Source organism: Onychomys torridus, chromosome 2, assembly GCF_903995425.1.
Source record: "Onychomys torridus chromosome 2, mOncTor1.1, whole genome shotgun sequence".
In the NCBI taxonomy this organism is placed as follows: domain Eukaryota; kingdom Metazoa; phylum Chordata; class Mammalia; order Rodentia; family Cricetidae; genus Onychomys; species Onychomys torridus.
Genome location: NC_050444.1, coordinates 138,993,029 through 139,005,741, shown reverse-complemented (window position 1 = coordinate 139,005,741; position 12,713 = coordinate 138,993,029). Strand labels below are relative to the sequence as shown.

Below are 12,713 nucleotides of genomic sequence, written 5' to 3'. Positions count from 1 at the left end.
CCACCCAAAGCTGGCCCTGCTCCAGTAGTCACGTTTGGCATCAGTATAGCACCCCAGTCCTTGGGCTGGGAGTCAAATATGGCAGGGCTCTTGGATATAAATGGCCTGGACCCACATGCTAATTAATCCTGGGGCTTAATATGAAGAAGATTAGAAGTGGGGGGGGGCTGCCATCCTTAATTGCACTATTATACTGTGGCTCAAAAAGGGCTGCAGGTTTGGAATGTGCTCCCCTTCAGGGCAATGAGGAGACCCCAGTACAGCTCTATGTGCTGTCACAGTGACAAGGGCAGGTGAGGACCACATACCCTGCCCATTTGCAGCACCATGTACCTCAGAGGCTCTGCTTACCTGCCTCTAGGGCTCCAAAGATTTCCATTCGTGAAACTGGTCTGGAAACACACCTACCCCACTCTATAGAGGGAAGACCAAGAAAAGCAGACCTGCAAAGCCTAAAAGGGGCACACAGCACCTTTTGATATTCCCTTTCTATCTCAAGGACACTACCATGAAGGTCCCCTAACATCACAAGAAATGAAAACAGGAATAAAGGAAACAGTGGCCCACTACTAAGGGACTAGCTGGAATGGTGAGCAAGCAAGTACTGGGGCAGGAACACAGAAAATATTTTTGGCTAGCCTAGAGAAACCTAGACTTCAAAGGGTTAAGGTTGACTGTGAGGGCTGTCCCCAGAGTCCCCTCAGGTGCCTGGCATTCTCTGCCTCTGGGTGCATGCCGGGCTTGGTCCTGGGTCCTGGGCATGCAATGGAAGACCTCAAGGTCTGCAGAGCTGACTGATTTCTGTCCCCATTCAGAAGCTGAGTTCAAGAGGACGTGGCTCTAGGGAGAGTGAGCGAAGGGGCTGCATCTTAGGAAAAACCTCAAGTACAGATAACCAAGCCTGGCCCGAGTTTCCTGAATCCTCATCATACCGCTGGTCACCCCAAAGTCCGCTCTTGTAGGGGCAAAGTCGGCTCCTGGAGGGGAGCCCAGGAGAAGGAGGAGGAGGAGGAGGAGGAGGAGGAGGAGGAGGAGGAGGAGGAGGAGGAGGAGGAGGAGGAGGACGGTGGCTTTGGCTGGGTAGAGCTCGGTTGGCTGCGCACCAGATGTTGGTGCCTCGCGAACCCGGGCTGCCCATGTCTCCGGCCCGACGCAGGCGCTGGGCCCGCGGTAACAGAGGCTCCTGGGTAGCCCAGCCTGGCCCAGCCCAGCGGGTTAGCTGGCTAGGGACACGCACCGGTTCCAGCCCAGCCCTGAGAGCAGCCGCTTAGGGTGCCTCGGGTGGCCACAACAAAGTTAAAGCCCAGAGTAAGAAATCTGCGGCGGTGAGAGAAGCGGAGAAGCCAGAGCCCCAGAAGCCGCGCGTACACAGCCAGCCGCCGCCAGCTGCGGAGGGATTTCGGCTAACTTTAAAAGCCACTCGCATCCCTCGGGCGCCGTCCCTGGCAGCGCTAGGCGGCCTCCTGCGCTCCCATTCCCCAGCCTCGGTTACCCCTGGTCGAAAGAGGCCTGGGCCTGGGGGACCCGCTGGAGCGACATTCAGGGGACTGCCCCTCTCCTGCCCCGCTCCTTGGCCAGTCGGGAGCAAGGAGATCAGCTGCCCTCGTCCGGCGAATCCATCCCCTGCACCCCTGCCCGTGCCTGTCCCCGAGCTCCGGCAAGGCGCCCATGGGGGGCGACTAGGGGAGAGAAGTTGGCGCCTTCCCCAGGGCTCCCACTCTGCGCGGAAGCCTGTCCCAGAACTCGGTCTGCGGCCATCCGTGATGACAGTCGCGACAAAATTCCCCTGTGGCGCGGGGTTTGGGGCTGGAACCTTCGCCACACTCCACCGCGTAGCCTTCCCCGGAGCGTGCCCAGGGCCCCTCGCCCACCGCGGCCCGGTGGCCTCCTCCCCATAAGTAAGGCCGGCGACCCGGGTTTTGGAACTTTGTCCTCCCCGCCAAGAGATCCCAGCAGACACCCAAGCCCTGCAGCCCAGAGGGAGGTTGGGACAATCTCGCGGATCACGTTCAGAGCACCCCCACCCCAATTCCTGTCCCCACCCGAGCGCGCAGACACCCCCCCCCCCGGCTCCAGGGGAGCCCTTACCGATCCGGATGACGTGGGGCATCCCGCGCGAGTCTGGGATCCAGAAGGCGCACACGAGGAGCCCGGCCCAGTATTCCCAAACCAGACTCCGGAGGCGCCGCCAGGGAGCGGTCATCGTTGGGCGCCACCGAGCGTGCCCGGGGCGCGGCCGTGGCGGGCTCCCTGGGGCGGCAGCTCTAGGCGCGGGCGCGCAGCAGCCCCCGAGGCGCCGCCTGGCCCAGCCGCCCGGCTCCCGAGCGCCTCTGCGAGTAGGGGGCGCCCCGCGGCGCTGCGCACATCTTACTGGGGGGCCGCCCCGCCGGCGCCCGCCCCGCCTCGGCTGCCGCCCACGGGCCGCCCGCGAGCGAGAGCTCCTGGGCTCCGCCCGGGCTCCGCTCGGACTCGGCTGCGGCGTCTCCGGCTCGTGTCAGCTCGGCTCCCGCGCGGGCTTCCCACCTGCCCCGGCTGCCGGGCGGGCTTGCACGCGTCTCCGGCCGCTCCTCCTCCAGCCGCCGCCGATGCTATCGCCCGGGCTCGCACAAAGCCCCGGAGTGGAGTTGCACGCGCACACACACTCCCTCCCAGCCCCCTCCCCCGCGCCCTGCCTCCCGCCTCCCGCGCCGCCCGCCGCCCGCTCTCCCTCCGCGTACTCCCCCGCGCACACACGCTTCCCACTCACACTCGCCCGGGTGCACACTCGCGCGCTCACACCTGCGCAGGGGGCGGGGAAGGGGACCCTGGACTGGGTTTGGAAGGGGGGGGGGGACGCCCGGAGGATGGAGACTGTCCTCCGCAGCTCAGACGTCCCCGTCTACCCTGCCGCCCCCAGGGCAAGGATCCGAGCCGGGGAGCCAAGCGTGGAGCGGCAGAGCTGGCACCGCAAGCCGGGAGACGGCGACAGCCCAGCGGCCGGACCAGCTGGAGGAAATGCGCCCGCCGGGAGCGGCGAGACCCAAAGCCTGCCGTCTGCGGAGCCTCGCCTTTCAGCTCCCACGAGGCCGGAGCTGGCCAGACGGCAGCGGCAGGAGACTGACCCGGAGCTGGTTTCCCTCCTGATCTCCAGCCCACGGGATAGCGGGGTTGGCCCTGAGTTTGGAGGATGCGGGGCAGGGAGGGGGCCGGGGGATAAAATTCAGAGAACTGTCAGTTCTGGGCTAGGGGGTGCGGAGCTTCAGGAACTAACCCGGAGGGAGAGACCAGGCCAGACTCTCTGCGTGGAAGGTAAGACTTGACCACCACGCACCATCAGTAGGAGGGCTGCGGAGAAAGACCGCCAAAGCCTTCGCTTCCGAGGGCCGCTAGAGTTGGAGCCGGCTGAAATCTCAGTCCTCTTCCGCAACTATGCGGGAGGAACTGGAGCCCCCTCCCGGATTCCTCCTGAGAAACAATACAGAAAAACTGATTTTCCATGGGACAGAGTAGGATCCTCAAAGAAGCAAGCCTTAAAAGGGTTAAAAATAAATGTTGTTTATTACCAATAATAATTTTTTTTTCAAGTGGCGCTGGGTGTCGAGGGAAGAGAAGGGCTGTGGAGCGAGGCAGGAGCAGGAGGCAGCGAATTACGCAGCTAGGCGAGTTTAATGACCTTTTTGACAGAGACAAAGCGGTACCGATACAGTAGATAAATAAACGGATCTGTCACCGAGCAGCGGCTAGGCTGTGTGCGAATTTATTTTTCTCATTTAAATAATTTGATCTGTTCAATCACTTCCAATCTCTCCCATTTGCCAGCTGTCTGGTAAGAGCATGCCCCCTACATCTGAAGAGCAAATCTTTAATTTTCTTACAAATAGATAATGTGTTGCGCTCCAAACCCGCCTGTTAATTTTCCCGTCTTTTCTTTCCCGCCCTATGTGGGCGCAGGGGACCAAGGCATTGTGTGGGGATGTGAATGGGGCAGTATAGCCAATTGGCAAATAGAAAGGGGCTCCATCTCATCTGAACTTGCACCGATGGCCTTGGGAGCAAAGAGTTTCTGGGCTCTGCCCGAGAAGAGAGAGAGAGAGAGAGAGAGAGAGAGGGAGGGAGGGAGGGAGGGAGGGAGGGAGGGAGGGAGGGAGGGAGGGAGGGAGGGAGAGAGAGAGAGAGAGAGAGAGAAAGAGAAACTGTGTGCCTTGTTCCTGGACGTCGTAGGTGTTCAGCTATTATACGGAGGCCTCCGAATTTGCCACACTTGGGCCTTCCCTGGATCGAAAATGGCTCATGTTCAGCAAGTGTTGCCCAAAGAAGCAGGGGAAAACACAAATCCGCAGTTGTCACCTCCTCATGGGAAGTGGAGATCTTAGCTGATAGGCCTCAAGGACCCAGCATGGAAGCGTGCATAAGAGCGGAGCAGAGGAACCCCTGGACACAGCTGGGAGCCTCTTTATTGGAGGCACACTGAGCCTGAGCTTGGACTCCACAGCTAGGTGTGGTTGGTTCCTGGAACCAAAAGGACTGGCTGTTTTTTTCCCCGAAAGACAATTCTGTGCCCCATGGAGAAAGGGAGAGGGCTGGAAGGAGTTCAGCGACCAGTTCCCCAGGCTGGCTAATTCTGTAGGCTGCCTGTTCTGCAGGCAGAAACCCCCTGACTTGAGCAGGCTGGGACAAGGGGCGTGGCAGGAAACCAAAGTAGCAGAAAGGTAGAAGTGTGGCCAGAGGGAGAGACACTTCTGAGGCCCGCTGGAGGGAAAGCTAAAGGGTGGGGGAGATGAGCAGGCTCCCCAAAAGCTGGCTGCAGTAGCATCGTTACAGTAAATGGATGAGAGGGAAATCAGAGCTGTCCCGAAGGGGGAGAGTGTGGCTCTGACACCAAAGCCTTGTCACCACCCCCAGGAAGAAGGCAGCCCAGCCAGCGGCCTCCACAAGCAGGTGGCTTTTCCTAGCTAAGGAGAGAGGCTTGTCTCCGGCCTTCCTGGCTGCAGAGGTTGTGAGGCTTAGACAGCCCCTTTGGGAACTCTGGGATAGATCTGGGTAGAAGTTGCTATCCCCAGCCAAGGGCCTGACCCTTGTCCTTGCCCCATCTGCAAGTCATTGTATAACACAGCAGCTCCAAAATGACAGCAGCGTGGATCCCTTTCTGCCATGGGGGAAGGGTGAGACTCCAGACACAACAAAAACCAGCCTTGATGACAGCCATGAGTCTTGTGTTTATTGCATGTTCTCTGCGTTCCAGGCAAAGTACTCAGAACTGTCACAACTGAGGGGAGAGAGAGAGAGAGAGAGAGAGAGAGAGAGAGAGAGAGAGAGAGAGCTTCCTTGCTTCTTTTCCTCGCTTCGTTCTTTTCTGGCTTCCATCCTTCCACTAATATTTATTAGGCATCACTGTTTGCCAGGCTGGGTTCGAACACAGACCCAGCAGGCTGCTAACTTGACAGCACTGCCCCTGTGGTGCCCTTCGCCACCTGGACTGAGCAGGAATAGCTCCATCCAGAGCCTCTTGACCCTGCAGAAGCTCCTGGAGCCTCTGGCTGCCTGAGGGCAGGCCAGAAAGCAAAACGGAATGGAGTCCTTAACTGGAGTAAACTGGAGAGCTCTTACTCCCCAAATCTTAAGAGAGCTCACATGCCTCTTTGGGCCACCCCAAAGCCAGCAGATAGCAGGATTGGCAAGATCTCAAGCCCCATCTCTGGAGACTGGGAGCCGCCAATCCTGGCTTTTGGAATTGTTGGTAAACAAGTCTATCCACCAGCCAGGCTTCAGCTCCCCGCTCCCCCATGAGGCAGCCAGCACTGGATTTATGAGGCCTCCAAACCTCATTCAGACTAATGCAGCTTTTCATTCCCAAATAAAAGGGGCTGCTGTCTGAAAGGACAAGTGCTCCCGAATTTCATTAACATCCCCTAAAACGGCTGAGCTGGCCCAAGCCGCTGCCAGCTAGATTCATGCCTCCCACTGGCTCACAGGTGGGGCTGTGGATAAGGCTTGGAAGAAGGGGGTATACTTTCAGGGCTCCCCAGCCCTCCAGTCCCTCCCTCTACTCCCTACTTCTGTGGTTAAGTAGGGGAGCCCCCAGGGGTGGCCAAGCTAGCTCCTTTGGATGAGTCCCCTGTGTGCGTGTTTTGTTTAGACTGATCCACTCAGCTCTCAGTCCCTCCACAATCACTGTGAGTGATGAGGCCCTGGGCTCGAGTTACTGAGATTCATGACTCCGGTTCCCCAGGAAGCCACTGAGCAGAGCACGCAGTTCCTGAGTGCAGATTCCTAGGACTTGAGTGCCCTCTGCTGAAGCCTGCTTATTGTTAGCTCCTTCGAAGGCAGGTGCTAATGGGCTGGACACTTCAGTGCAACCCTGCCCTGGGGGTGGGGGCTCCAGACCCTTCCCCCCATGTCTCAGAATAGGGTCTCCTGGGGTTATGCTCTGCAATCCACTCTTCTAGTGCTTTAGTGAGAATGGGAGGGGAATACCTTTCCCCTCTGGCCCCAGGGGTTCAGGCTTGGAAAAAGGCAATTGCTAACACCCCCACCCCCACGCCTCCACCCCCACAAGGGATCTCTGCTAACTGCTCAAGCAGAAGGCAGGGAGATGGTGGCCTCCATGCCCCGTCCTCACTCTATATCCCAGTACCCTTTCAGTGAGCCAAATGCATGCTCACCACAAAAGCCAAGACTCCTCTGCCCTATGCAGGACACTGTGACCTGTAGGCTCAGAGACAGGCACGTCAGCTTGGGCCTTTATGCCGTCCCTGTCCCAAGAAGAGAGAAAGCAGCAAGCAGCACTGGTCAACAGCCATCTGAGCAAGCGGTGAGCCAGTGAAAGTGGCATCACCTTAGATTTTTGTCAACAGCCAAGCAAGTTCATTCCCACTGAAGTCAATTCCTGTGTTTATTGTCAGCTTAACCTGCTGCTGCAAGTTGTTTCTCAGCGGTGAGGGAGACAGGTAGACAAGCCACCAGAGATACATTATTTTACTGACGTCTGCTTTTCAATGGTTAGGGCACAGTTCTGGCGGAGAAGTAAATGATACACATATATCCGTACACGGAGATCCTTATTATATGTGTACATAACAAAACAGCTGTTGCCAGGTAAGAGGCCCCACCGTGGGGGGGCCCAGTGTTGTGAGGTGGGGGAAAGGCACCCAGTGCCCACAGGAACCAGCACCTCCTGGCTTCCTGACTCCAGCAGTGGGGACCACAGCCACTAGTTGGCTTACTCCAACAATCATTCACAATCCCTAATTAATTTACTTATGCAATAATTCATTCATTAATTCGTAAGACCATCTATTCATTTCTATCCCCTTAGTTATTCACTCATTGATTGTTTTTTCAGATCCCTTACCAAATTCTCCCCTCACTCATTCATACAGTCAATCCCTAATTAATTCATCCAGTCCCCCCATCGATCCACTTAGACATCACTTACATGAGGCTTTTGCTTGTTTATTTGCTCACTAGAGTTCTCACTTGCTTCCTTGTTCATTCTCTCACATTCACCAGTTTCTTCATTCATACATTCCCTCAGTCATCCACTCCTTTATTCATTCACTTGTCCACTCAACACACTCATTCACTAGTCCTTTGTTCCATCGCCCATTCACACATTCCTTCATTCTGTCACCCTCACATTGCTTCCCCAGCGGACCCAGCAAAGACACCTGCCTGCTACTTATCTCAGTCACTTGGGGCTGACCCTCAGACACCATGCCAACCCAAGACACCCCAGAAATGTGCTGAGCTCCCCATCAAGGCATCCTTTAGAGCCCTGGTCCTCCTGCCTCCCACTGTGTTATAGAATTCAGCAACTTTCAGGATTCAGTCTGCATCTTAGCCTGGGAATGAGCTCAGCATCTGTCCTCCTCAGAAAGATGAGGAAGGTCCAGAAAGACCTAGCGCCTGTGCCTGGTGATGGATGGAACATTAGCGAGGTCACGTAGTGCCACCATACGGAGCCAGGAGTCACACTGGCTTCCAGTTGCAGCTCTCTCTTCTTGTCCTTGAAATAACCTAAGCATACAGGGACAAAGAAACAGGCCCAGAGGAGCCAAGGAACCTCTGTCCTGGAACTTGCAGTGAAGAAGGGAAGCAGGCCATTCCCTTTGCTGGTGACAGGGAGAGAGCCATGAAGAATGAGTTGATTTGTACACGGATGAACACGTAAATGAATGAACTAGTGCATGAATGACATTCCGCTCCCCACCCCACTAAGTGACAGAACAGAATTTCCAACCTACATCTCTAACCCCCGAGTCCAGTGCTGTCTGTCTCCACTGCTTAGAGATTGCATTCTCTATGACTTCATGGGCTTGCAGGGCAAAGCCAGAGGCAGGCTGGGTGGGGGCGGGAGTAGGGCAGGAGGCAGAACTAAAGCATAAGTTAGCCAACAGTAGGCCTGGGTGGAGAAGCACCTTCCTGGAAGGCTGCAGAACAGTTCTTAGCTGTACCTGCCGTTCTCACCCCCTCTGTAGGCAGGAGGCTGCCACCACCCCTCCTTAGAGAGAGAGGCGGAGACAGAGTGCACTGTGAAAATCCAATCACTGAGTGATAAGAAAATAAACAAGTGAACTTCTCCAAGTTTGCCAGACTTCTCTGCCCGAGGCCAGCTTAATTAAAGTTGATGTAGAATTTGAAAGTGGGAAAATAATTAGGGCAAGTGGTAGAAAAGAGAGAGGAAGGAAAACATTGTTTTGTTTTCTGTTTTGCTCCCTCTTAATTATGCCACAGACTGCCTCTCCCATGGATCCCATCCCAAGCCCGCCTTCCGCCAAGATTCCAGCAGGTGGTACACTGTGTGCGTGGCGCGGGCACACCTGTGCCACTCTGGCACACAGGTATGGTGCTTCTCTGCCCCCAAGATAGGCTCAGAGGCAAGCAGCCAGGCTACAAGTAGAGAGAAGCACGTGCCCTGGACACTCAGAAGGAGGAGGCTGGGACAGCAGGCTAAGGGAGATGCTGCTGCAGCCCCACTACAGGCCGTAGAGGGGTGGGTATTGGGTTGCAGGTCTAACTGTGCACTCCACCGCTGTCGTGGATAGCAGAGCCCCAGTGATACATCCACCCCCGTCCCACCTTGCTCCAGGGAAAGAAGAGATTTCTAGCAATGGGTGAACGCTGGAAAAACACTTGGGGTTGGTGCCCAGAATAGGGCTGAAGGCAGCCAAAATTTCAGCCACAGCAGATGATGGGAATCATGCCCACTCCACACACAAGTACCTCTGCATGCAGATGTGCCTTGGTGTTTTTGTTTGTTTGTTGCTAGGAGGCCAGGGAACCTTGTAGAACTGACCAGAGGTCGAGACAGTCTGGAGAGGGGGAAAGGACAGTCTCACTGGGGGAATGGGGGCAGAAGGAAATCCCTCAAGACTTCTTTAAAGGGAACTAACAGACTTGTGTGAGCAAAAGAATCCATCCTCAGAGCTGTGTTTTGCCATGCACAGCGCACAGGTGCAGATGCATGCCTATGCTACTGTATCCATACACATGCTACATACATACTATCCACCCAGGATGAAAGGAACCACAAACTCTGATGGGATGGCTGCAAACGAGCCCTGTCCCTTCCTAGGTGAGCATCCCTAGCTGTTGATGGGTTTTCTGTGCTTCTGCTTCCTATCTGTAAAATGGGAATAATAATATGACCTTTCCTGCAGAGCCGTTTGGAGGATTATGTGAGTTGATATGTGCAGTGTGCTTAGGACTGCGTCCGGCACTCTATGAAGGCAAGCAGCCCTTGGCAGTCAACTGTCCTGGCTGCTTGGACTCGTCAGATTCCAGAGTCGGGTCCATGGTGAAACATTCTTTTCTAACTTTTAGTAGGAAGTACAGTATTATTGTATGTGCTCCTACATGTATGTACACACCACACACACACACACACACACACACACACACACACACACACACACCCCACAAATATACATACACATACTATACATACCATACACTCTCTATATATATTATACACACCATATGCATACATATTCACATATCATACATACATACTACATACATAGTACACACACATTATATATTATACACTCACACACATTACACATACTTTTCACGTATACATATACATACCACACACATATGCACTCACTCACATAAGTTTGCCTTTCAGTTGCTACCACCTTTTTGTTTTGTTTTGTTTGTTTTTTGTTTTTCGAGACAGGGTTTCTCTGTGTAGGTTTTGGTGCCTGTCTTGGATCTCGTCCTGTAGACGAGGCTGGCCTCGAACTCACAGAGTTCTGCCTGGCTCTGCCTCCCGAGTGCTGGGATTAAAGGTGTGTGCCACCGCCGTCCGGCTTGTGTTTTGTTTTTGAGACTCACGATATAGCCTTGGTTACACTGGAGCTCAGTTTGCCCTCAAAGTCCTCAGCACTAGGATTAAAGGCAAGTGCCACCACACCAGGTTGTCACCTTTGGACATCTAGCTCCCTCTATATGGAGCCTTCGGTCCCACCTACATGGGCTTCCTCTTGATCCCATTGTCCTAATACTGTGGTTCCTTCCCTGGGTCTCAGCCCAAGCCCTACTCCTCCCCAGGGAAGCTGCCAGACCTCTGAGCTGAAGGGACATTTCAGAAGAGTCATTTAGAAGGAGAAGAAGTCCCCATCCCTAGGATGGAGGCCTGGAAGACCCCAAACAGCCAGCAGAAGGCCAGGCTGCTTAATGTGACATCCCTCCGTGTTTCTAGGGACAGAAGAAATGGAAGCAGCTGCAGAAGCAGTGGAGAGGAGCCTAGGGGCAAACCTGAGACTGTGATGGAGGAGGTTGTGCAGCTGGAGCCAGGCTCAGTTCCGTTATCTCTGAGGCAGCAGGAGGACACGGTGACAGTGAACAGGGCTCTGCCAATCAGTTAATCTCAGGATCTACCCTCCACCTGGGTTCGGTTGGGTACACAGGCTCATTTCTCTGATTTGGCTCCATTCCATTATGTAAACTCAGCCAGCCCAGTCTCTTTCCCCTGTGTGTGCACACACACACATTCCCTCTAAGCCCTGGGATACTCAGAGTGTGGGGACAGGTGGGGGCCAGGCTGGAGGACAGAACAGACATCTTTTCTTCATCCCTCAGGCGTCCAGGGAACTCTGACACAGTCTACTGACCCACCCTGCTGAAGTGGTTTGCTTTCATCAGGCCGCTTACCCTCCCTGCCTCAGGGAGGAGAGGAACACAGCAGAGGCCTAGGATGGTTTCGGCCATCATTCTTCTGCTGGATGTCCCGAGAGAGCCTCAGGGCGTCAAGAATCCCTGGCTAAAGGGCTTGCTGATTCTTACTCTTTTGACCAGGGGCAGGAACTGAAAGCCGGAGGTGTGAAGGAGAAAGGATCCTGAGGCCCATGTTGGGAAGCTTGGGGCCATGCCCACATCGGCACACACGCCACTGAGTAAAAATAGAAGCGAGTTTCCAGACCATCCAAGGGAGAGCACTTTAGCACCAATCACAGTACAATTTACTTCCCAAACCTGCCCAGCTGCTTCCCTCTCCCATTCATTATTGTATTCCAAGCATCACTGGAAAAGCACAGTTCAGGCGGGCTGAGTGGAGACAGGAAGGCTGGAGAGTCCCAGTGAGGTTTCAAGAGATCGACGTGGGCAAGCCAGAGTGCACAGGCAAAGATAGAGGAGATGCGGGTAGAGTTCCAGGGGACAGAGGAAAGGACAAAGACATCACATGCAGGGGACAAATGAGAACTTGAGGACTCACAACAGAAGACAAGCCTAGGGCTCATAAGCGAAGCAGGAACCCCTGGAGCCCAGGCCAGTGCAGGATGAAGACAGGTGGGGGTTTGGTGTCCAAGAGACGAGCAGAGGGAGCAAAGGCCAAGACTTGGTCATGGAAGGCCAGGCCTCCTCTGCATCAGCAGGTCTCAGCCCCCAACAAGGGAAACGCTGGTGTGAGTGGAGAAGGAAAGAACACGGAGATGGTCCTGCCAAGAGTGGCCACTGCAGACAGCAGGAGCTGCAGACCAAGCTTCTCTTCTCTTAGGAAGATGCAGACCGTCCAGAAACCTGGGGTCCCGTGAAGCTTCGGTAGCATCATCCATGGGGTGGGTCCTATTGAGAGTCTCATATGAGGGATAATACAGAGAGATACAGTGATCATCCCAGCTCTTACCCAGCAGCTGGCTCCCATGGCTTAATCTCTAGACACATCACTTTTCAGACTGCCCTGTATCTTCCATGGCTCTGTGTCCACTGGTCCTCCACCCCCCTCACTCCCCTCCCGCTACCTCCCCTCCTCTCCCCGCTACTTCTACTCAAACTAGCCACTTACCCTTTCATGCCTTTGGGCCTTTGCACAAGCTTTTCCTCCTAGCTTTCCCCACACCCTCTCCTCTACGGGGAATTGCCATTGATGCTTCAAACTCCAGCTTCAATGTCAGTGCCTTTGTGATCCTTTCTTCAAGTTCCCCAGACAAAGTCAGTCCCCGCCTCCCTCCTGTGCTTCGCAGGCATCTCAATTAAGGAATGGATTTCCTTATATGACAATGAATGCCTTGCCGCTGTCTAGCTCCCCAGTTTGACCATGATCTCCTCCAGATCAAGGGCAATGATCACCCAGTGTCCACAGCCCCCACAGTGCCTGGACTGTAGGATAGGATTGGTGAGGAGCCATGGTCCAGTCAGGAGCAAGAGGAGGCAGGGGTTACGCAGAAGGGTTTGCATCCATCTCATTTTAGATCCAATGGAGGAAGTGTCTTTCTCCTCTCCAATGTAGC

The 12,713-nt window shown here is 55.0% G+C and overlaps 1 protein-coding gene across 1 annotated transcript in view; it reads right to left on the bottom strand.

Moving 5' to 3' along the window:
- Window positions 1-2,647, bottom strand: part of Grik3 (glutamate ionotropic receptor kainate type subunit 3) — a 216,685-nt gene extending 214,038 nt beyond the window's left edge. Inside the window, exon 1 of the mRNA XM_036177903.1 lies at window positions 2,089-2,647. Within this exon, the coding sequence (XP_036033796.1) occupies window positions 2,089-2,203 (115 nt within the window). The 5' untranslated portion in view covers window positions 2,204-2,647. The remainder of the gene's footprint in view (window positions 1-2,088) is intronic.
- Window positions 2,648-12,713: the final 10,066 nt, after the last annotated feature.